This window comes from Ammodytes marinus (assembly GCF_949987685.1).
Source record: "Ammodytes marinus genome assembly, chromosome: 7".
In the NCBI taxonomy this organism is placed as follows: domain Eukaryota; kingdom Metazoa; phylum Chordata; class Actinopteri; order Uranoscopiformes; family Ammodytidae; genus Ammodytes; species Ammodytes marinus.
Window position 1 is genome coordinate 25,021,635 of NC_137211.1, and position 22,870 is coordinate 25,044,504.

At 39.5% G+C, this 22,870-nt stretch overlaps 1 protein-coding gene across 1 annotated transcript; it reads right to left on the bottom strand.

The window, feature by feature from the left end:
• Nucleotides 1–566: 566 nt before the first annotated feature.
• On the bottom strand, nucleotides 567–22,050 carry slc26a6.2 (solute carrier family 26 member 6, tandem duplicate 2; the record flags this gene model as incomplete). Its single annotated transcript, XM_080030760.1, has 19 exons — nucleotides 567–590; nucleotides 4,098–4,225; nucleotides 5,324–5,378; nucleotides 5,954–6,088; nucleotides 6,475–6,582; nucleotides 9,921–10,013; nucleotides 10,275–10,344; nucleotides 10,784–10,890; nucleotides 11,619–11,714; nucleotides 12,397–12,474; nucleotides 14,006–14,119; nucleotides 14,208–14,355; nucleotides 14,863–14,945; nucleotides 15,089–15,241; nucleotides 15,704–15,868; nucleotides 16,384–16,559; nucleotides 17,175–17,285; nucleotides 17,508–17,647; nucleotides 21,923–22,050. The coding sequence occupies 19 exons, from the start codon at nucleotides 22,048–22,050 to the stop codon at nucleotides 567–569; spliced, it is 2,112 nt and encodes a 703-aa protein (XP_079886886.1).
• Between the last annotated feature and the right edge of the window lie 820 nt (nucleotides 22,051–22,870).

Genomic DNA, 22,870 nt, shown 5'->3' on the forward strand with positions numbered 1-22,870 from the left:
CACTGCACACACTAGGATATAATATTAATTGAGAATCTCAAATGAGACCAAGATGACATGCTCAAAGGTAATTAGAGCGAAATGCAAGGGTTAAGGTTATGCAAGTTTTTGATCATACTTTGTGTGCTACTAAATTTATTTTTGTGCTACTGAATTTTTTTGCTTGCTAGCACCAGTGCTACCACCTAAAAAATAAGCGTACAGCCCTGGTACATTTTCTATTGCGTTTTTGTTTTTGAAAAATGACCAGACACAGAGGTCCACACTTGGTCAATGTAGACTGATAGTCCACTGTTGGCAATGTAGGATAGTATGTGTGTGTGTGTGTGTGTGTGTGTGTGTGTGTGTGTGTGTGTGTGTGTGTGTGTGTGTGTGTGTGTGTGTGTGTGTGTGTGTGTGTGTGTGTGTGTGTGTGTGTGTGTGTGTGTGTGTGTGTGTGTGTGTGTGTGTGTGTGTGTGTGTGTGTGTGTGTGTGTGTGCTAAAAATAAATCCTAAAATCCTACAAGACCAAATCAGACAGTGTCTGTCGCTCCATCAGAATATCGTCCGCCGTTCCTCTCTGGACTCAGAAGTGTGTCGCTGCGATCTCCTGTGAATAAAGGAGGAGATTGAGAGATCAAATCAGAGGACAAGAAGAAGAGCAATACTAAGAGCGACAGATAAGTGAAAAAATACCAGCCTGATTAAAAAATAAATAAAAAAAAATATGTGCCAGATTTTTAATTTCTCTCCAGGGGCATCAAGTCTGAAATGAGGAGGTTAATGAGGAGGAACGGAACAGCACTGTGAACATGTTGCCCTGAACTTTGGATCTGCACGCTTTCAATCTCAGAAGTAATGTTTCTCAGTCTAACTATTTGAAAATTCTGATGTGTTCACTTTGCACCGTGGGAATTCACTGCATTGCCATAAACTTAATATATTTTGCATTTCTTAAGGGCCTCTGGGGGTATATGCTAGGCTCTTCTACTTGATCCCGATATGCATCTGTGATGCTCTCCTTTTTACTTATGCCAATCAAGATTACTTCAATTAATGGAATTAAATAGATATGCACTTGAGGGAGACCACATGCCAGATGAATTTCCAAACCAAACTTTTGCATTCCTCATTTTCACACCCACCACATTCTTGTTTCCGCTGTTGTTGTTTGTGTGTGTGTGTGTGTGTTATCGTGCCATGCAGTGTCTATTCTTTTTGCGTGAATGTGAACTTCCTATCTCCCCCAAGAAGATAATCTGTTCCATCAAAGACTGTTTGTCATGGACCAGTGCCACGTCTTTGTTCTTTTTGAAGGATTTCTCCTACGCAAGCCGACACATAAAGTCACGGACCGAACTAAATACAAAAGCAGAAACTGAGGAAATACGCCGATCATTAGGCAGACATGCGTGCAAGCACAGGTGCACAAATGAGATTTACACACGCAATGCACATGTGTTCAAAGCAGAGTGTAATATGTCATCACACATATGGTGTGTGCTTGAGGAGCCATTCTGATGCCTATATACAGTATGAAAAACTAAATGTTGTTGGAAGTGTGTGTCTAACTGTGTGTGAAAAACAAATATAAGGGATTTGCATGAAAACACATCAACATACAGTATCTCACAAAAATGAGTACACCCCTCACATTTCTTCACATTTTTCTTTATATCTTTCCATGGGACAACACTGAATAAATGACACTTTGATACAATGTAAAGTAGTCAGTGTACAGCTTGTATAACAGTGTAAATTTACTGTCCCCTCAAAATAACTCGACACACAGCCATTAATGTCTAAACTGCTGGCAACAAAAGTGAGTACACCCCTTAGAAAAAATTTACTAATTGGGCCCAAAGTGTAAATATTTTGTGTGGCCACCATTATTTTCCAGCACTGCCTTAACCCTCTTGGGCATGGAGTTCACTAGAGCTTTGCAGGTTGCAACTGGAACCCTCTTCCACCCATTTATGACAGCATCACAGAGCTGGTGGATATTAAAGACCTTTACGCTCCTCCACCTTCTGTTTGAGGATGCCCCAAAGATGCTCAATAGGGTTTAGGCCTGGAGACATGCTTGGCCAGGCCATAACCTTTACCCTCAGCTTTTTTAGCAAGCCACTGGTCGTCTTGGAGGTGTGTTTGGGGTCGTTATCATGTTGCAATACCACCCTGCGGCCCAGTTTACGAAGGTTGAGTGCACATGGTCAGCGTCGTACACAGAGGTTGGCTTTGGAAAATAGACGTATGAGTGCTGCCAGCATTGCTGAAGGGCTTGAAGGGGTGGGGGGTCAACCTGTCAGTGCTCAGACCATACGCCGCACTCTGCATCATACTGGTCTGCATGGCTGTCATACCAGAAGGAAGCCTATTCTAAAGATGATGCACAAGAAACCCCACAAAAAGTTTGCTGAAGACAAACAGACTACGGACATGGATTACTGCAACCATGTCCTGTGGTCTGATGAGACCAAAATACATTTATTTGGTTCAGATGGTGTTAAGAGTGTGGAGCGGCAACCAGGTGAGGAGTACAAAGACAAGTGTGTCTTGCCTAGAGTCAAGCATGGTGGTTGGAGTGTCATGGTCTGGGGCTGCATGAGTGCTGCCAGCACTGGGGATCTACAGTTCATTGAATTCTAACATGTACTGTGACATACTGAAGCAGAGCATGATCCCCTCCCTTCATAAACTGGGCCGCAGGGCAGTACTGCAACATGATAACGACCCCAAACACCCCTCCGAACGACCACTGGCTTGCTAAAGAAGCTGATGGTAAAGGTTATGGACTGGCCAAGCATGTCTCCAGTCTTAAACCCTATTGAGCATCTTTGGGGCATCCTAAAACGGGAGATGGAGGAGCGCAAGGACTCTAATATCCACCAGCTCCTTGATGTCGTCATGAATGGGTAGAAGAGGGTTCCAGTTGCAACCTGTGAAGCTCTAGTGAACTACATGCCCAAGAGGGTTAAGGTAGTGCTAGAAAATAATGATGGCAAAACAAAATATTGACACTTTGGGCCCAATTTGGACATTTTTTCTTAGGGGTGTACTCACTTTTGTTGCCAGCAGTTTAGACATTAATGGCTGTGTGTCGAGTTATTTTGAGGGGACAGTACATTTACACTGTTATACAAGCTGTACACTGACTACTTGACATTGTATCAAAGTGTCATTTATTCAGTGTTGTCGCATGGAAAGATATAATGAAATATTTGAAGAAATGTTAGGGGTGTACTCACTTTTGTGAGATACTGTACATTATACCGTAATTGTAGGGATGGCCATGCATCTAACCCATCCCCCACACACCTGACTGTGTGAAAATCAATTTGCAATCAAGCTTGGAGAGAGTAGGGATCAATGAACCAATCCTCAAGGAACAACATATCAAACATAGGCTATTACTGTAAGGAATCATTCCCAAACAACTGGTTGCTGAATTGAATGGTTTGAGAATATGTTTTATTTTTTACCTAATTTGGATAGCACAAATTCCATGTGTCCATAGTCAGACTGTGCTAAGTTCATTGAGAGAGTTTAATGCATGCAGAAGATGCATACATTTACATATATAGCTACAGACAGTATAATTTTTTTTTTTCATTTTAAAACTTTGTCTACATTTATATCGCTGTTGGATCAGGGAGGCGGCAGGATGTTATATCAGGAGTGTGAATCTCTCCTTCATTAAGGCCGTATAAAGCTTGTAATTGACATGGTAGTCTGTCTGAATCATTAGTACAATGAGCATCTCTGCCACATTAATGGCAAGTTTGAGTTCTGGCTATAGAATACACTTGCCACATATACCTTTGGATAATGCTACAGTGTTTTGTTCCCTATTACAACAACAACAACGAGATCCTAATGTGAAACTGTCTGTGGATGGCATGTTCTCCATAGTCACAGGCCGCTGGGCTCATACTTTTCCTCTTTAACATTTTTTTAACAACCTGCCACAACCACTCCCCCAGTGACTCCAGTGTAAAGTAATCGCAGTTATAATTTACATGCAGCCTGTCTATCACACAGCAGTTGTCTGTTCTGTGATGTATGATGTTGTGTGTGTTTTTTTTGCATGTGTGCGCACTCATAAAGAATATATCACCTTATCATAGTCATGTGTTTTGGATGACTGGCAGAACAACACGGCATCATGGACACTGGAGAAGAGACAGGATCTTGTCACTGTCTCATTAAAGAAACCTCCGGTCTGCAGGTTGTCCACCACGCCAGCTAGAAAAGGAGAGGGAGAAAGAGAGTGAATAATTAATACGAATTTCAGATTTGTCTATCAGTATTTGTGGTAGGATAGAAGGAGTGATAAGCATAAAAAAAATTGGATAAATAGAGAACATTTTAAAACATTCAAAGTCGGTTAATTTAAATGGACTAAAAGTAAAAAATTAAAAGTGAGCGGTATGTTTTAATTGAACCTTGTTGTAATTCTTGGCTGTATGAATATTCTTAACAAACTCCTTTTTCTCATTCCAGGCCGTCAACTGAGTAAAGACTAATTAGAGCTGCTTGTCCTCTAAAATAAACTGGATGGCTTCTAGCATTGTGGTTTTAAGATATTTGTCCCTGGAGAACCACTTTTCTTTTTTTCCATCCAGAAAGTCAGACCTAAATATATGTGGGCTAGCATATAAACTAAACAAAGAGCAGATGCTTTATAAAACCAATAACCCAACCACATCAGTATTTCCCAAACTTCCCGTAGGACCCATTACAATCTTCTCGTGAGTGACCAAGTATTACGTATCTTGCCAGACTTAAACAACCTGGAATAGTGTTCTCTGGAAAACGGCGTACCAGCATCATACATCCACTTCCTTTGCAGGAAATGTTACAATAACATAGGCAAACAGCTAAAGCAACATCCAGTGTTGTTGAGGGAATTGAAATTGTGTGTGGCCAAGCGGGTCTGGAACATGGATGTCAAAAGAAATAGCCTACATTTGTGTGTGGGATAAGAGAAGATCCCTGTGCAATTTTGGAATACTTCTGGCAAACCGTCAGGGAATCACTAACGTCTACGATGGAATAAGTTCGACCCGAGTCATATGGAATAGAAGCTTTTGTATAATAGAAAGACGAATGGAGAATCAGCCAACAGATTTAGGAAAATACATTTACTAACACTCATACGCCCAGGAAGCTCATACAGTTGTAAACAATGACTGTAATAGAGTTATATCTGATAGATTTTGATATTTTCTGGTTAATTTCATGTAAAAATGAATGTGAGAGAAAATGTAATATGCCCAAATCAACAAAAATTAGGTTGCATTTTTTTTTATTGTTTGTTATCTAGCTCTAAGAGGGACTTACTTTGGCAACCAGCGAGAACCACCTCTATACCGATTTGACCGTAGTCTTTCCGGATCTGAAACAGACACAGAGGCACAGAGCAAAGGTCGTGCTGGGGTTTCATTTAATTACTCTGACAATTCAATTCACAGTAATTGAATGCCTGAGGGGATCAATGATAAGGAAAAGGAGGGAAGAATGGAGGACGAGTTGAAATTGTTGAGGAAAGAAATGAGAAATGCAGGGTCACAAGTGTTGGTTAAAGAGAAAGACGTTAGCACAGCTGAGATAAAAGCATCAGAAACAGTCATCTTTGTTAGTTCATTGTCTAGTTTTGGAGGACATTTCCTTATTGACTATCAACTGCAGTATGCATGTTTGTTCATTTGACTTATGTAAAAATATGTTTCTGGATTTGCATTTTAGATGACAAGAATGTAGAATTTAAGAGTAACCAGTTTCGTTCGAATTTAAGACACATAAATGTAGATTATGTACATGTAACTATTGGGATGTATTTAGAATGCACTCCTAAAATGTTTTGAATTTCTTATATGTACAAGCAATTTAATCATTGATAAGTATTTCCCACCTCCCTTTTTGTTCTCTTGGGTGTGTGTGGATGTGAAAATGTGACGGCCGTATGCTTACACCACGTAGCGTCTTGACTCCCACCGTGTCCAGGAAGTTGACGGGGCTGAGGTCTAGGATGATGGCTGTGGGGAGTGAAGGGTCGGGCTCAGCAAACACCTCAATGACAGCCACGTCCCTATGCTCCGTCCCCTCCTGTACGGGAGGAGACACCAGGTTTATCCAAGTCAAGTGTTGTGTTTTAGATAATAATAAATCACTATCAGAGTTCAGAACAGAACGAGACATTTGAGGATCAGGTATGGTTGAATACAGTTTCACTTGGAATGTGTCATAAAACGTTGCCGAAGACTTTTGCAGTGGCCTTCAACAAAAGTTGAGACTTTGATACTCCCTCCCTTTTTTTTCTCATGTATCTTATGTGTTGTTTTGTGTTGAATTTTGTACAGCACTTTGGTCGACTGATGTTGTTTTTAAATGTGCTATAGAAATACATTTGACTTTGACTTTTGATTTCAATTGAAGTTCAGCAGGGGTTCAGTCAGTCACTAAGTAAATATAATGTCTCTGGTCATCCTCACCATGTCCACATTATTCTTGGCTTTCTTTGCATTTTTCTTCTCTTGCCTCTTCCTTTTGTCCTCCAGTTTCTTCTTCGCAGACAGTTGTTTGGTTATGTCAATGCCCGACTATAAGACAGCAAAAGACAATCAAACAAAAAGACAATCAAACATGGTAAAAAAAACTGGAAAATGGAAACAAAACTCTCCTTCAATTAGAATGAGTAGCCTACCTCAATATGATGATATCAGAGGATATATCTGCATTGAGCATCACCACATATTTTTCCTAAACTGTTTCAAAAGCTGTATTTTATTATTATTGACTTTCTAATAATAATAATGGATTGGATTTATATAGCGCTTTTCAAGGCACTCAAAGCACTTTAAAGGGATCCAGGTTCCATTCATTCACACACAGTCATACTGGTGGTGGTAAACTACGATAGTAGCCACAGCTGAGACTGACGGAAGCGTGGCTGCCATTCAGCGCCTACAGCCCCTCCGAACACCACCTCAAACATACAGCAGTCATACACATTCAGACGAGGCTAGGTGGGTTAAGTGTCTTGCCCAAGGACACAACAACCATGACACAGGTGGCAGAGAGGGGATCGAACCGCCAACCCTTGGATCATTGGCCAACCCGCTCTACCACCTAATGCAATAAGCTAAGTTGATAAGCTTCCTCATTAAAACCAATTTAAACTGAAGATCCCTTTGACAAACATTGTAGAGTGGAGTAAATATTTACACCAATTGTCTGGTGATGTTTTATGTACTAAAAACAACTGGGAAGAGTAGTATTGTAGAATTGGTAAATTCAATAAAATAAAGTGTAAAAAAGTATTCTAACCAGAAAAAAAAGAATGTACAATGTTGCACAAGATGTTATTGTGTCACAATAATAGAAGTGGTGATAGATCAACATGAATTACTCTTGCTATACCCTCCTCTTCTTATGGTCCTAGTAATGAAACACAAAGGTTTAATAAGCCAGTTTAGCCAGTTCAGTCAGTCCAACTAGAATGAATCATCAAAACAAATATAACCCTAATCCAAGTAAGCAGGTGTGTCAGGTAGCAGGCTGAGAAAAAAACATCTCATGCTTTATCGCTAATAAAGAAACAACCACGTGACACGTATGTTCATGAAGCTTAGTGCTTTTGCTTGAGGATTCGTGTTTAAAGTAAACATGAAATGAACAACTCAATTATTTTGTCTGGATCCCAAGTGCATTCCTTGATGTTTGTTTGTTTCAAACTTTGGAGGATTTCCACTAGATTGTCTCATATTAACTTTAAATAAGCATTGAATAAGCATGAATATATGCACTGAACAATGACTGCCGATTTTGTCATCCATCATTTATATTCAAATAACTTCACGATGTGATCTTTTCATGGCAAATATGAACATAACAAGGAGAGGTGATAACAGCAAGAAAAACCCTTATTAAAATATGGTTTCTGTTTAGCAGCCTCAGTGAGATGTACAGTAGAAATAGTCTGCTACTGACAATATCTACCTCCAAATAGGGTGATTTCCAACAAACCAAACAATGGAAAAGAGGGTTTTTATCTCAAAAGGTAGGGAAAAGATACTGATGTCCTACAAGCGTGTGTGCTGGCAAGCTTTAGTGCTTTTTAATTATACATGACATACACACTGAAATATGTGACAGCTCCAGTTAAGCCAGGAATTTGCAAAATAACTAAGTGTACTGCCGCTCACAGAAAATTCTCACCAGTCAGAGCCTTAACCAAAACACCTCCCAGTACAACACCAGACAGCTACAGCAGATTGCTAGCCCCTTTTTTTAGATGATGAATGAATTTCAGTTTTCAGTCCCAAGATGCAGTACAAAGAGTTTCAAAAATAACTTTGTTCCTGCGACTATCACTGAGTTGAACAACTGATAGCGATTTTTGCACATAAACGCAATTATTTATCCTTTTTGTCAGCACTATTTCTTTGGTTTTCTACCTGATTTTATCCTGGTTTCATTCCAGTCCAGAATTATTTATTGATATTTATTTCTCTCTCTCTCTCTTTTATTTTCTGAATGGTGGAACACTGAGGACTCCATACTGAGTACTCTTATCTTTTTTCCAGCAGCCTGTAATTCATGCTGTTTTATGTTAAAGTTTGTTTTGTGATTGCAATATGTAATCATCTTGCTGCAAAATGCATAGACCCAAGGGTATGAATAGAGCAACCTTACCTTATCCAACCTTTTGAAAGGGTGCACAGATGCAATGTATAATTTAAGCATACCATTTGTATATTTAAAATCACATAGTAGGTCTAATAGTAGTTCTGAAGTGTGTAGAAAACATAATTGGCAATCAGTAAGGACAAATGAGGTAACAGGAAATACAAAGAAAAATGATCATCGGTCAGCAACAGCCAATCAGATTCTCATTGTTTGTTTTTGTGACTTGCGTAGCCCGAATAAAATGTCTGCCGGACAGTTGCAAAGTGGATGAGGATTTGATTATTGCCATTTAAGCCATCTGAAAAAAAGTATAGCGTCTTAAAAACACTGATGTAATGATATTATAGGAAAAAGTAATTCATGCAATAATGTATGATTTGGCTCTTATACCGTCTCTTGTAGCATTAGAACACCAATTGATGTTATTGCAGCATTATACACAAGTGCAACCCATTAGTCTCTGCATCTGAAAACAAAGCAGTAAGTTGTCCCAAATTTCTCCATTTCCCACTACACACAACAAGTCTACAGTGGACTGATGTAGCAGAAAACACTTTTCCTGACAGATCCTAAAATCACCAGAATGCATCTGGTGGCAATGTCTCACCTTGTAAACAAACTTGCATCCTCTGCCAGCCGACAGCAGCTCAGTGAGAGCTTATTTGTGCATGGAAGACTAGAGAAAATTCTGACATTTTAATGAATGAGACTTTTCCATTATCTCCCTCACTTATTCAATCTCAGCCTCTCACCCTGCCTCCATCTTTTGTCATCTTTCTTCTACCTTCCCTCGATCTGTCTTCCCTTTTGCCCCAAAGAGACGCGAAGGAAGAGGGGGGAGGGAGAGAGAAAGGGCACAGAAAAGGAGGGGAGGGCTTTAATCAAAGTAGAAAGGAGAGGAAGATATGGGGGGATGACATTTTGAACAATGTATGTCACGATCTTGATGTTTGAATCAGTCAAAATGCCGGGTCATTGATTACTGTGTCAGGAATAGTGTTTGGAAGAGAAGTTCATTTCACAGACATTGTGACAAGGGGGATTGTTGCAGGAGTTGGTTTTTTCTTTTCTCTGTGTGTGGTTGTTTTGAGTTTAACTAGATGTAAATCTAGGTTTGTAACTTATACTTTTCTGTTTCAGTGTGTATGGTTGATTTTTTACTTTTAAACCTTATACTTTGAAGGCCTGTTTGACTTGGTTTTAGAGTTAAGCTAAGTTTAAGGGTGTGTGTGTGTGTGTGTGTCATCACCTTCTCTCCAAGGGCCTCTTGGTACATCTCAGCATTGGCAAAGTAGAGGGTGGCAGAGGAACGGAAGATCAAAATCCCTGGCACCTGCCTCACCTAAAATCAATTGGTCCTTGAATGAGTTACTCAATTATAGTGGGAAATAAAGAACTAACATTCCCTTTCTATTATCATTAACAAAATACTTTTATCAGAGATAACTGGACGCTATTTAAATGTTGTTTTGCCGTAATCGAGCAGCCCTACCCACACCGCTGCAATATGTTGACTAAGTTGGCAACCCTAATGCTAACATGCAGCCAGAGCTTGATCACCCTCACTTTCTGCTTGCATGTTATAGACGATAATGTACCTTACCTGGTTATATTCCTCCTGCGGCCTGTACACATCAGTGTCTGGAACCTGCCCTAGTATGGAGTACGTAGGCCTGGAATACACACAGAACAAACACAATTTGTAATAGTTTATGTTTAGTTGCGGTTTGAGAGAGAGAATTATTTAATTAATTATTGGGTGTGAAGATTGATAGCTCCTGAGGGACCAACGAAAAATGAATAAATAAACATAATGTAAAAAGGGTAGGCGCAATAAGCTAAGGCTTCAGCCTACACCTTTTCGATCAATACTATTTATAAGAAATTAATATATAAATTACGATGACAACTTTGTGTTATTTTGTGTGTTTTTTATTATTTTATTTTTTTAACTTATGTAAGTAATGTTGTGAATATGTTTTGATCGAAATAAACTGAAATAAATAAATAGCTCTAGCTCTTGTCAACCAGACACACCCTTTCCACTGAACTATTAGTGTTTATTAGTCTATAATAATGGGTGTGTGAGAGAGACAGCTCAAGGTTTCCTACAGCTGTGTTCTGAAGATGACGGTGAGCATGGAGAAAGCGATGGAAGCAGCCAGTCCCAGGTCAGGGTTGAACAAACAGGTTAGGATGAAGGTGACCACCCAGACCAGCTGGGGACAGAGAGAGACATAGAGTGATTATGTAATAAGACTAGATACCGTCAATTATAACAATGATTACACGTGACTTGTTATACAGTATGTTTTTATTAAAGGTGCAGTGTGTAATAAAAGTGTATTTTGGCGGCATCCAGTGGTGGACAATCTAGATTGCAACACTGTTTCTACGCCACCACCTTCAGAGAATTTAAAGAAGCTGAAGTGGCCTTTTAGGACAAGAAGTTAGTTACTGAAGATGTCAGCATCCACCACAGCCTCAAGTGTGTATAAATAGTGATGAGGTGAATATGTATTTATTTATTTATTCTATGGAACTTCTTCTTTGTCTTCCAACAGGTGGATGTCCGGTTAACAACCACTACAAATAAAAATAAGTCGGGCCGTTAAGTTTGTCCGTTCTGTGTTACTGTACAAACATGGCGGTGCAACATGGCTGCCCGACCAGCTCCAGTGTAGATATAAAATGCTCATTTTAAGGTAAAAATAAATAAGCAACTTTTTATATCCTATGCTGGAGAATTTTGTATTCAAGAAAGCACTTTTCCTCAGAAAAGAGTATGACATATACAGCTTTTGAAGTGCTGTGATTTCAAACGACATTGAATCTACAGAGAAGAAGATATGCCCATCAGTGCAGTACATCCTGTTACCAAAGTATGAATGAATCTTATCTTCCCCACACATGAATCATGCCCTTGTCTACTTTTAAGTACACTCACCATGTCTACTTTGTTGCTCTTCCACAGTGCAGGGATGTCCATGAATTGCTTCATCATGCCATGGAGGTTTACGTAGATGATAGCGGCCAGCACTGTCTGCAAAGTGAGTCCAATATAGTACATTTTATATACAGCGCTACGGTTTCAAAGGCCTCAAAGATGAAGGTGAGTTAGTTTATGTGAGACAAACCTGTTATGTGATTGTGCAAAGCATTTAATAATTGATATCACTTACTTTCGGGTGAGAATCTCATTGCCCCTTTGATATTATTTTTATTGTTTTGCCTTTAGACTGCCCTTGTTGTCTGTGGATTTGTATACCTTTGCCTGTGCTACAGATTACAAGTGTGCCGACGTAAAGTAAGCCTAAACCCGATTGAAACCCTGTACTCAACCTGTTCTGTGAGTCTGCTTTGTGGGTCCATCCATGTATGGTTCATACTTAGAGGCTCATAGTTAAACAATAATTATGCTTCAGAGCCTGGAAACCTGTACTTTGTTCAACTGAATGTATTCAAGTAAAATCAACGTGATTAATTATTTCCAGATGTTTTTATTATTATTTATTATTATTTTCTTAAAGAAGCCATTCACTTTATCAGATGCTAAAATAGTATCTGTTAGTGCCATTATAGCAACACAAGCTCAGCTCTTGCCTTTTTTTGTTTTCTTTTTTACTTACTGAGGAGGAAGGGAAACCACATTAACTCAGACTTGGACATGTGCATATGCTTGGGCACAGATATGAACACTCCCAGGCCCCACATGGATAAAGTACCTTGGGCAAATCTTCAAAGAGGGCTCCAATCCAGAGCGTGATGATAAGAATGATCATTGCTGATAGAGCCCCAGCAACCTGCAGTGAAGGGAGAGGGAAGGTAGAGGCATGAGGAATGGAGAGAGAGAGAGAGAGAGAGAGAGAGAGACAGACAGACAGACAGAGACAGAGAGATAGAGAGATAGAGCTTGGAAAGTGCTTGGAGTACATGGAGTGCTTAAGGCAAGACACTGCAAAAAAGCACTGTTAAAAATTGACCAGTGCTTGAAGAACAGCTACATAAGGGAAGAATGATGCAGTGGTTGTTAGTGTGAACTGGTACATGCTGATGAGAGGAGTCAAGACATGATGGGTTAAGGCCTCTCCTTCCTCTCTCCTCTGTAAGGCAAGGCAAGGCAAGTTTATTTATATAGCACAATTCAGACACAAGGCCACTCAAAGTGCTTTACAGGGGCAAGATTAGAATACATAAAACACATTATAAAACATTTAAAAGCGAATAAAAGAAGCAAATAAAATAAAAATTGCAGGTTAAAATGGAGACACATTATAAAACATTTAAAAGCTAATAAAAGAAGCAAATAAAATAAAAATTGCAGGTTAAAATGGAAACAAAAAAGTCTTCAGACTCGATTTAAAAGAACTGAGAGTTGCAGCAGACCTCAAGTTTTCTGGAAGTTTGTTCCAGATTTTTGGTAATAGGCCTTAGCTGAATTAATGGTGTAATCAGACTAAATTAGTTTGGCCTTTCAGTGAATCTGTGTATGTGTGTGTGTGGACTTCAACAATACAAGACAAAATCGATTCACTAAGAGTTTTTAAATGATGCCACTAAACAGAGGAACGTTAATTATGACCAGCTATGACACCCCGTTTAACCTTTAAGATTTGCACAACTTTATAAGTGCGGGCAAAGTGAGAAGTTGGGATAAAGAAAATACTGGTCTGAAAAGGTATCTCATTCAACGTCCTTGTTAATTTTTAAAAGCATAAACACCAGTAGCATTTTTCATAAATGTTGTGACTGTTAATGCTTTGTTAAAATGCTCAGCTGTGTGGGAAAAAAAAAACAAAGGAGAAGGAGCAAATATCGTGCAACCTAAAACAGCTTTAAAAATGTAAGGTTATATTTGTGCATCAGTATGATGTTGGCCAAGAAAAGTAACATATCAGATGTCAGATCTGTTGATTAAAATGATAGGGCACAGCTAGACAGTTACATTACTAAATGACAAAACACAATCTCTATTGACATTCTCAAACAGTTTGCAGTTTACGATCTCATATGAGATAAAACTCCTATGAATTAATATGATGTACGTTTTTTTAAGATAGTGGTGGAGCTTTTGATGTGTTTGCCTTCATGCATCTTTGTTAGTATGGTGAGGATTTATGTAGAATGCTTTATTTTGACTGAGGTTCTCTCACAAAAGACATTCTGATCTCCGGCGTTCATCCTGTTCAAAGGGTGAGTTCACTTAGATGTTCTGTCAATTTTTGCAACCATACCTATATTCTCTGCACACATTTATCTTAACCATGCCTCCATGATGGAAAAGAGAACACTCCCACAATGCATCGCTCCAAGGCACTTCTCAGTGGTACCAACCTGAGTCTTCCCTCCTGTGCTCTCCTGAACCATGGAGCGAGACAAGGAGCAGCTGATGGCAAAACACTGGAAAAACCCTCCGACCGTGTTACTCAGACCCAAGGCGATTAGTTCCTAAAGCCAGAGAAAGAATACACGTGACATACAAGTAACCAACCTTGAAAGAGCAACACATTCTGGATTCCACCTATCCGCTCCCTACCTGGTTGCTGTCCACCTTGTATCCATATTTAAGGGCAAAGATTCTTCCCAGTGAGATAACGACGCCGTAGCCGACCACAGCCTGAGCAAAGGCATCCCCAATCACCTGACCAAACAGGGACAACTTTGGGACAACAGGCGGCTGGAGACTGGAAGATATGGAGAGAGTAGAATACATTATCCCATTACTCATACTTCACTTCCCTTTGATAATAATGTTTATGTTTTTGTAAGTTATATTTAAAGCTCAATCGAAAACTAATTTGAATTTAAATGTTCTAAAAAATAAACTGTGAAGCCAATCTGTTTTGGAGAAACAATTTGCAAGACACCATTACGAAGTAGCACAAATGTAAAAAAAAGAAAGAAGTGATCTTGTGAATAGCAGGACTCAAACTATATATGGACAAACATATGCATTTGATTTGGCACTGTCTATTAAAATATATACTATTTTTTCTTTTTAATTACTCAAGTCCTCCGACTAACTTTTCTATTACAGTAATTTGTGCATTTGTATGTTTTGTTCACAAATGTTTCGTCATATATAGGTTGTATGTGCAAAGTGTATATCTGGCCTGTATTAATAATTATAAAACCTTAATTTTCCCTATTTGTAAACAACACCCATTTCTGTACGTTTGCTGTGGCCTCACCCCGAGGGAATCGGTCCGACCACATCCACTCCATATTTCTCCTCCAAATTCACTTGCCAGGAGATGACTGTGGCAATCACAATCTGATGAAACAGATAAATAGCCGATGTTGGTAAGTGGAATAGCTGGGGCTGGAATAGTGTGAGCTTATCTTTAGGAACAAACTAACAAACTGTCCGTAGAGAATATTATGGAGTACATTCATTCTGTATTTCTGTATACTCACGGCAAGCAGGTCCACAGGTATAGGAATGGGCAGTTTTTTACTCAAGTATGCGTTGAGTTCCTTAGTGAGGATGAGTCCGACTATTGCGACAATGCTGGTCACAAGAGTGCCAACATTTGTCTGTGGAATGAGATAACACACCTCCAACACAGTCTGGAAGGAAGATAAATAACATCATTATTGTGTGTGTGTGTGTGTGTGTGTGTGTGTGTGTTTTAATCCTTACTCAATACAATTAAAACAACATGTATAACTTAGCAGCTGTTAAAGCTATAGTGCGTAACTTCTGTCACCCCCATGAGGAATTCTGAGAAATTACAACATCACTGTCAGCGCATCTACATGAGGTAAGCCTTCAGTGATCGAGAATGGATATTATTCTGCTGTACGTCCACTGAAACATTTCTGGGACGCTTCTTGAGCTCCTGCGCCAGTGTCGGGGCCAGTTTTTAAACACTGTCATACTGAATAATACAGCGAGAGTTTTGTGGAGCTGATAGGCTTGATCGACTTTGTTTCAGCTCATTTGGCAATGGCTTGAATGTAACCCACATTGATTTAATTAAACAGTTACGCATTATAGCTTTAATGGCTGTGACATGTGTTCTTTCTTACATATAACAACGAGAAGGCTCCGCTGTGTCTCACAGGGTTGATGCCAAAGGTGTATTTGAGCTGGGACACAATGGCATGGATGGCAGCCCCTGTTGTGTAACCTCGGACCAGGGGCTCAGACAGGTAGGTCACAACGAAGCCAAAGTGAATCAGTCCAAGCAGAAGCTCCACATATGACACAATGAAAAACATATTGAGATATACTTTAACTAAGAGGGAGAACAATCAGGAATAACCCTGTCTTACCATCTGTTTTATCCCAGCAGACCTAAGCTATAATTCTTATTTAGTTACAGTTTGACCTTCTAGCCTGGTCTGTTCACATAGTACATATATATTCACATGCATTCAAAGGTCAGAAAATACAGCTCCCTTTCATACTTTTAAAGTGATCAATAAGTTATTGAAATTTATCTTATGGAGGCTAAAAAGCGTTTTTATTGACATGCATTCGTCTAGGCGGGATTCAGGCTTTGAGTATTTTTACTGCTTTTAAATTGATTCGTTGATGTTTTCCTTTATGACTGCTTGAGGCTATTGATGGTTATGACAGCATATCCGTCCGCTCAAACAAGACATAAAAGAGAACTGACCAGATTTTTCGGCACATCAGAACGGGGTTAATTTTCCCGCATATGTTTGACTTGTAGATCAGAATTTCCAGGTTGACTCTGTATTACCTGAATTAATCCAGACAGGCAAGTGACAGCTGCAGCCACCCGGACCCTCTCATCATCGCGGGCTAGAATATCAACTATACTGGAGTTGGTCGTATTGTCCCATATCATGAAGGATGAGTCTGGGGCTATTCGCTCTACCACCCCTCCCATCATCACACACGTCACCGCAAATGTTCCTGGAGAAGGGACACATGTGGTGATGAGTGACAGAGAACAAGTTGGCACAACTGTTACTGTTTGCCATTCTTAGTATTTAAGGAGAAGTAAGTGATGTGGTTCCTTTAGCTAACTTCCTGTCAGTGACTGAAGTTAGCAGTCCCCTCCCTCGTCCCTACATACCCAGCACATTAACGTGCAGCCGTTTTTGTCAGATAGTGCCGCGATGGAGAGCAGCGAGTCATTGTTCACAGGCCCAGAGACCCGCCTCTTTATAGTGCTCTGTCTCCTGATTTGATAAAAACGAGCGGGATCCTCAAAATTGTATCTGGCAATAACTGCAAAGCTGAATGACTGGGAGAACTGTGTTATGCGCTGTTCATACTGTTTAAGTGATTGCTGTATGAATATAGAGTGATTTAACACTTATATAAACAATAATATATCACTTTAATTCTCCTTTAAGAACTCACTAGTCACTACATATGAATGCTAAGTAATCTCAAAAACAGATAATTAGTTCACTCAAATGTAGGCAATCTTTCCTTAACACTTAAGAGTTTTCTGAACCTTTCTAATTTGTACAGTGTAAAAATGACGCATTACGCAGATACATCAAGTGTTCAAATACAAACCGACTGAGATGTGCTTGGAGGTGCCGAAGATGAAGTAGATGAGGACTGGGGAGAAGGATGAGTAAAGGCCAAAGACTGGAGGAACAGCTGCTAGCAAGGCACAGGCCATTGCTACAGGGACAGCAGAGGTACAGTACTGATTAGAAACCAGCTATAACAAGGAAGATGTTGATGTTGGAATTAATTTGAAGAAACCACAGCAATGCATACCTGCAGATTACTATTTCAAATAAACAAATTAAAACAAACATATATTCCCTTTAATTATTCTACCTGTTCACCCCCTCACTGCATCTCTACTCTCTACTGTACTTCCTGAACTTCCATCCTCACCCTGCGACAACTGCATGATCCCCACACTGAGTCCAGAGATCAGGTCACCAAGGTAGTTGTCCCTGAGAGAGTATCGAGGCAGCCACGAAAAAACAGGAACACTGCTCAAAAAACAGCTCTTCATCCGGGGGCCAGAGCACCTGAGTTTGTGTGTCAAAGAGAACAAAGAGAGAGAGAGAAGGGGGGATATGTTTTGATATCCCTGGTGGCGGTTAGTGTCTTGTTATTAATTTTGAGTATTGTTGTTTGACAAATTTTTTGCCACTTTTGACGTCTTGACGACAACAGGGCCGCTCATAAGGGGTAGAAAATGGGAAGGCTTTCTAGGGCCCAGCCACTTGGGGGGCCCATGGTCTTTAGAAGTCAAGAACCTAACTAAGCTAAACTTTATTTTTAGATATGTTTAGATATGTATTTTTATGTCAATATTTATTCAAAGTTGGGTGTTTACACAGAGCCGCGGCCCCGCTTACAGCCATTTCAAAAGCCTGGCCCAGAGCCAGCAGCTGGACATGTTTAATACTAAGTGTCGCCAGAACGTCTGGACAAAGAAGAAGGACTTCTGGTCAAAATGTAATTGTTTGGCCACAATGATGTATCCTTCATTTGGCATAAAAAAGGAGAAGCCCCACTGTCAAACATGGTGGTGGGAACCTAATGCTCTGGGGGGTGTTTTTCAGCCAATGGACCAGGGAACCTAATCACACTAAACGGCACCATGAAAAAAGAGCAATACATCAAGATTCTCAAGAACAACATCAGGCAGTTGGCAGAGATACTTGGCCTTGGGCACCAGTGGACATTTCAGCAGGACAACAACCCAAAGCACACAGCAAAAGTGGTAAAGAAATGGTTAACGGACAAACACATTAACGTTTTACAGTGGCTAAAGATCAGGGTGATGACAAGGAGACCCTCGGACCTGAAAGAGTTGGAGCTCATCGCTAAAGATGAATGGGCAAAAATACCAGTAGAGACATGCAAAAAGCTGGCCAGCAATTATAGGAAGCATTTGATTGCTGTAAGAGCCAATAAAGGCCTGTTCTACTGATTATTGAGAAGGGTATGAATAATCTTGGACATGCCACTTTTTGTTCAAATTAAAATAAAAGCTTTTTTTCCACAATGATGCCCCTTGTACATCGTCTTATTATCTTCTGGGAGAAGCCTGTGTCATTTCCAATCAAGAACCTGGACTGGGTACCACATAACTGATCTGAGGGGAAATGGATTATCATTTAATCCCTTATACAGCATATGCCTTGAAGGTTTCCCACCTAGTTGTGGCCAAGGTTTGGGATGTGTTAATCTAAAAAAAAATATACATTTGTTCTCCCAGAAATTGTAGGATATTTGAGCCCTGCATCCATTTAATTTGAACTCTCAAAAAATAATCTAGTCTTGAATATCTTTTTTAAGTTTGAGTAACAGTAAAATCAAGTATTTGATTAATTCAGGTGTCTCCATATATTAGATGTAGTTATTTAATAAAATGATGCATTACTTTCCTTTACTGTACTCGGACAATATCTGTGGAAGCATCAAACCCAGATAATCAGTAGAAAAGCAGAAATGTTCAAATTTTTTCAAATTGAGCACAGCCGAGTGTAACTGTTTCAAACATAATCCATCCTATAAACCCTTTGTGTGCCAAATGGTGACAAGATTGGGTTTTGATATTAACCAGTTTTGGCTGGATTATATTTCCTGAGTCGTTCCTACTCACGGAAAACATATGTACCTGCTACTTGTGTCTGGGTGTGGCTGGGAAAAGTATTTGGACCCCATGAAAAAACAGGTTTATTGTTTATTGTTTGTTGGATCCCCATTAGTTGTCACCATTGTGACAACTATTCTTCCTGGGGTCCCTAAAAAGCACCTTTTTAGGGACCCCAGGTTGGGTACCTTTTGTAGTTCTACATTCTTATAAAGAGGACAGGCTAGTTACTCTGTAATTTTCCTGGGTCTACAAACAGATTTAAATTCTCTCTCCCCATAACGTACAGTTTTGTGAAAAAGAATTTGCCTTTGGGGACAATAACTTCTAAAGGCTTTGACATAAGTCTTCAGGATGACACGGCCAGCCAGGTCTGACCAGTTTTTCACAAACCTGGCCAATTGACCAACCAGCCGGGTCATACCACAATGAAGCTGACGAGCAGCATCATCCTGTTTTAATTTTTGCCGTAACCACCAAGGTCCTGCTTTCTGTATGTGTGAAGAATTTTGGTGATTTTTAAGTGTTATTTATTTCAACAATACCACCAAAAGATATCAAATTCTTTATTGTCATGTGCAGACATACAAAAAGCAATTTTTGGTGCAGTGTGTAAATGTAGCTTATATACCAGAAACTAGTGCAAATTGTGAAAAAACTGTTTACTTTAGTGAATACTAATGAAGAACAATGTCTCTGTGTGAACTTATTATTTTGTATGGATCTGTTGATCTGTTAAACAATTGTGTTAGTGTAAGGCTATCAAAATAAATTGGTAAGTATGCTGGGCTAAGTCAGAAATGTGCTACTATTTTAAAATAATAATGAGCCCTTGCTCCCCAAACTGTCCCTGCAAGTCCCTGGTTGTTAAGATAGTTGGTCTCTCTAAAAAGACATGCATGTGTTTATTTAGGGATGAGTGCACTCACACACATTGATACGAGTAAAGCATGGGTAAGGGGGCCCATTGACTGGAGGTTTTATGGGGGCCCAGCCTTTTGTGTGGGCAGGCCTGGACAACAAAAAGGTTAATACATGATCTTGTTTCCTCTTAGACTGCCTGTCATGTGTGTTTTGCTAGAGCGCACCAAACAATGCAAGGGGTTATATGAGTGAATAATACATTTCTTAGTCAGAGTCCTCATGTAATCATTAAAGAACAAAATTCTCACATTTGGAAGGACTTTACTTCCTGCTTTAACATGGATGTGGTCCTGACCCTGTTAATTTCAAATACTTTCTGATATTAAAAAAGTACTTTCACACATGAAAATAGTCTCTTGTGATTGTTTTAAATACAAAATTTGGACAAAAGTGGAAAGTTAACTACCTGCATCCTCATTTACCTGCATGTTGTATCTATTTGATTTTCTGACATGCATACCACATTAAGTAAATGTAGTAAAATTAAGAAATCTGGTGTTTGAAGGCTAATTCATTATAGGGGAGAGTGGCTTAAGTTGTGCAACTTTTCACTCAAAGTGACTTTAAAGTAAGGCCTTGACAGTAAAGTCTCCAACTCAAATATGTACATATATTTCAGGGTGTTGTGCATCCCTGGCAATAAAAACTTTGGATCTGGAATAAACTGTTGAAGAAATATAGCTTTCGGAAAAAAAGTTGTCTTGATGCACAACTTGCCCCCGGTGTGGTGTAAGTTGTGCGGTTGGAGAGAATACCATGGGGTGAATTGTGTCATTGCTATATATCTCATAAACTGTAATGCAAGACAAATCCATTAGACAATTACTTATTTAAGGTTTATTTAAAGTAAATAAAGTAAATAGTTGACAAAGATTGAAGGACAATTTTCTTAAACAAGGCCTAGCAGATCTAATGGTTTTACCTGCAAAGCTCACAATGACAAAGTCACCATCATCATCTTTCTGGCCATCTGAACTCTCATCAGTGGTGTCGTTAAGAGGAATTGAGATGTCACTCTCTTCTGAGCTACTGTAGACAATCACTTTCTTTTGGTGACCAGCGTATACAGCCATGCCACTGGCACAACTCTCAGAAATGTACTTTGCACTAGTTGCTCCGTGCTTGTGGAACCAACTGCCACCTGACAAATGTGATTCCCCTACATTTACCTTCATTGTTTACCTACTGAATGCACTATGTACAGCACTTTGGACAGTGCAAACTGTCATGAATGTGCTTTTATAAATACATTTTACTTACTTACTTACTTATAACTCACCCAGGCCCTTTGGCACAAATCACCCCATCCCCAGAATTTTGGATAATAAGCATGATGCAGCAGTTTAGGGCTGACATCGTGCTAACTGTATAGACTCAAAATGTAGCATACCAAAGCACTAAAACATGTGTCAAATGTTTTCAAACTTGTCTATAATTGTTCAGACACAATAATCAAAAAACCTTGATCATGGACATTTTACTTTGAAAGGCAAAACAGTTTTTTGAGCTTAAATGTGCTTCTTATTCCTTGTGTCTCCGTTCTTTACAGGATGAGTCAAATGGATGGCTCTTCTTAAATATGTGGTCACATTTCCAATTTCTTCCACGGTTTTCTAGAAACAAGGAGTGGAACAACTTCCAAAATGCACAACTTAGGCCTCTCTCCCCTACGAGAAAGGTGCTATAATTTATGTTTTTAGGTACCCAGGACTTTTTGTAATTGCTTTATGCAGAACATCTCTGAATACGCAGAGAGAGATACAGTAAGTTTTACCTTAGTGAATTTTTGACCTTCTGAGACAGAGGCATTTTTGAGTCTGTTTTTTCTGCCAGTTCATCCACTGCTCCTTCATCCAGGATCTCCCTGTGCACACTGTAGTGCCGTGGTCTCCTCTCCGCCATGGCTAAGGCTTGCTGTAATACACACAAAAAGGCTTTTTGTCCTCCTAAAGGCTGGGGTTGTTTATGAAAAATGGGTTTAAATAAATATATTCAACAATATAATTAATTTAAATAATGTAGAAGATTATAATAATTAATTTTAATCAATACGGTTCTTGATTCAAGTCCTAATCACAATTCTTCTGGGACTAAACTGTACATCTCATCATGGGAGCAACAGTTTGCATTAATAATGATTACCTTGTCTGTTCAAGTTGAATCAGTTGGTCTAATCTGGTTGCAGCTTTCACAAAAAGCCCGTTACCCACCAAAGACCTTTGAAGAACCAGGCACGTTCAGTGTAGGTTTCCAGAAGTTTTTGGTCTTCTCTGCTGATGATGTCTTCCAACTCCAAATCTATCTTTGGTCAGGGTCCCTGGGGTTTCAAAATAAATTCGCTGTAGCGTTATCCATCAGATCCAAATACTGTAAGTCGTGAACAAAAACCACAAGTTTTCTTGCTCCTCTCTCAGTTGTCTGAGGGTGAGACAGTCTCTGCCTGTGTTGTGGCTCCACTGCTGTGCCTTGATACCTCGAAGACCAATGTGAATATTAAGTTGTAAATTGTTGCGGAGGGAGAGGGCAAAGTCCCAAACTGATGCATGCAGGTGGTAACAGAACAGGTAAACGGAATTTATATGGTAGGTCACCATCTTCTCACCTTCTGCGTGAACCCAAAACAAACATTCCTAGATGTCATCCAAGGATTTTATGGTTCAGTTTTTGACCTGTTTGTCACACTTTCCCATCTGCTTACTCAAACCACACATTGTTTGCTAAT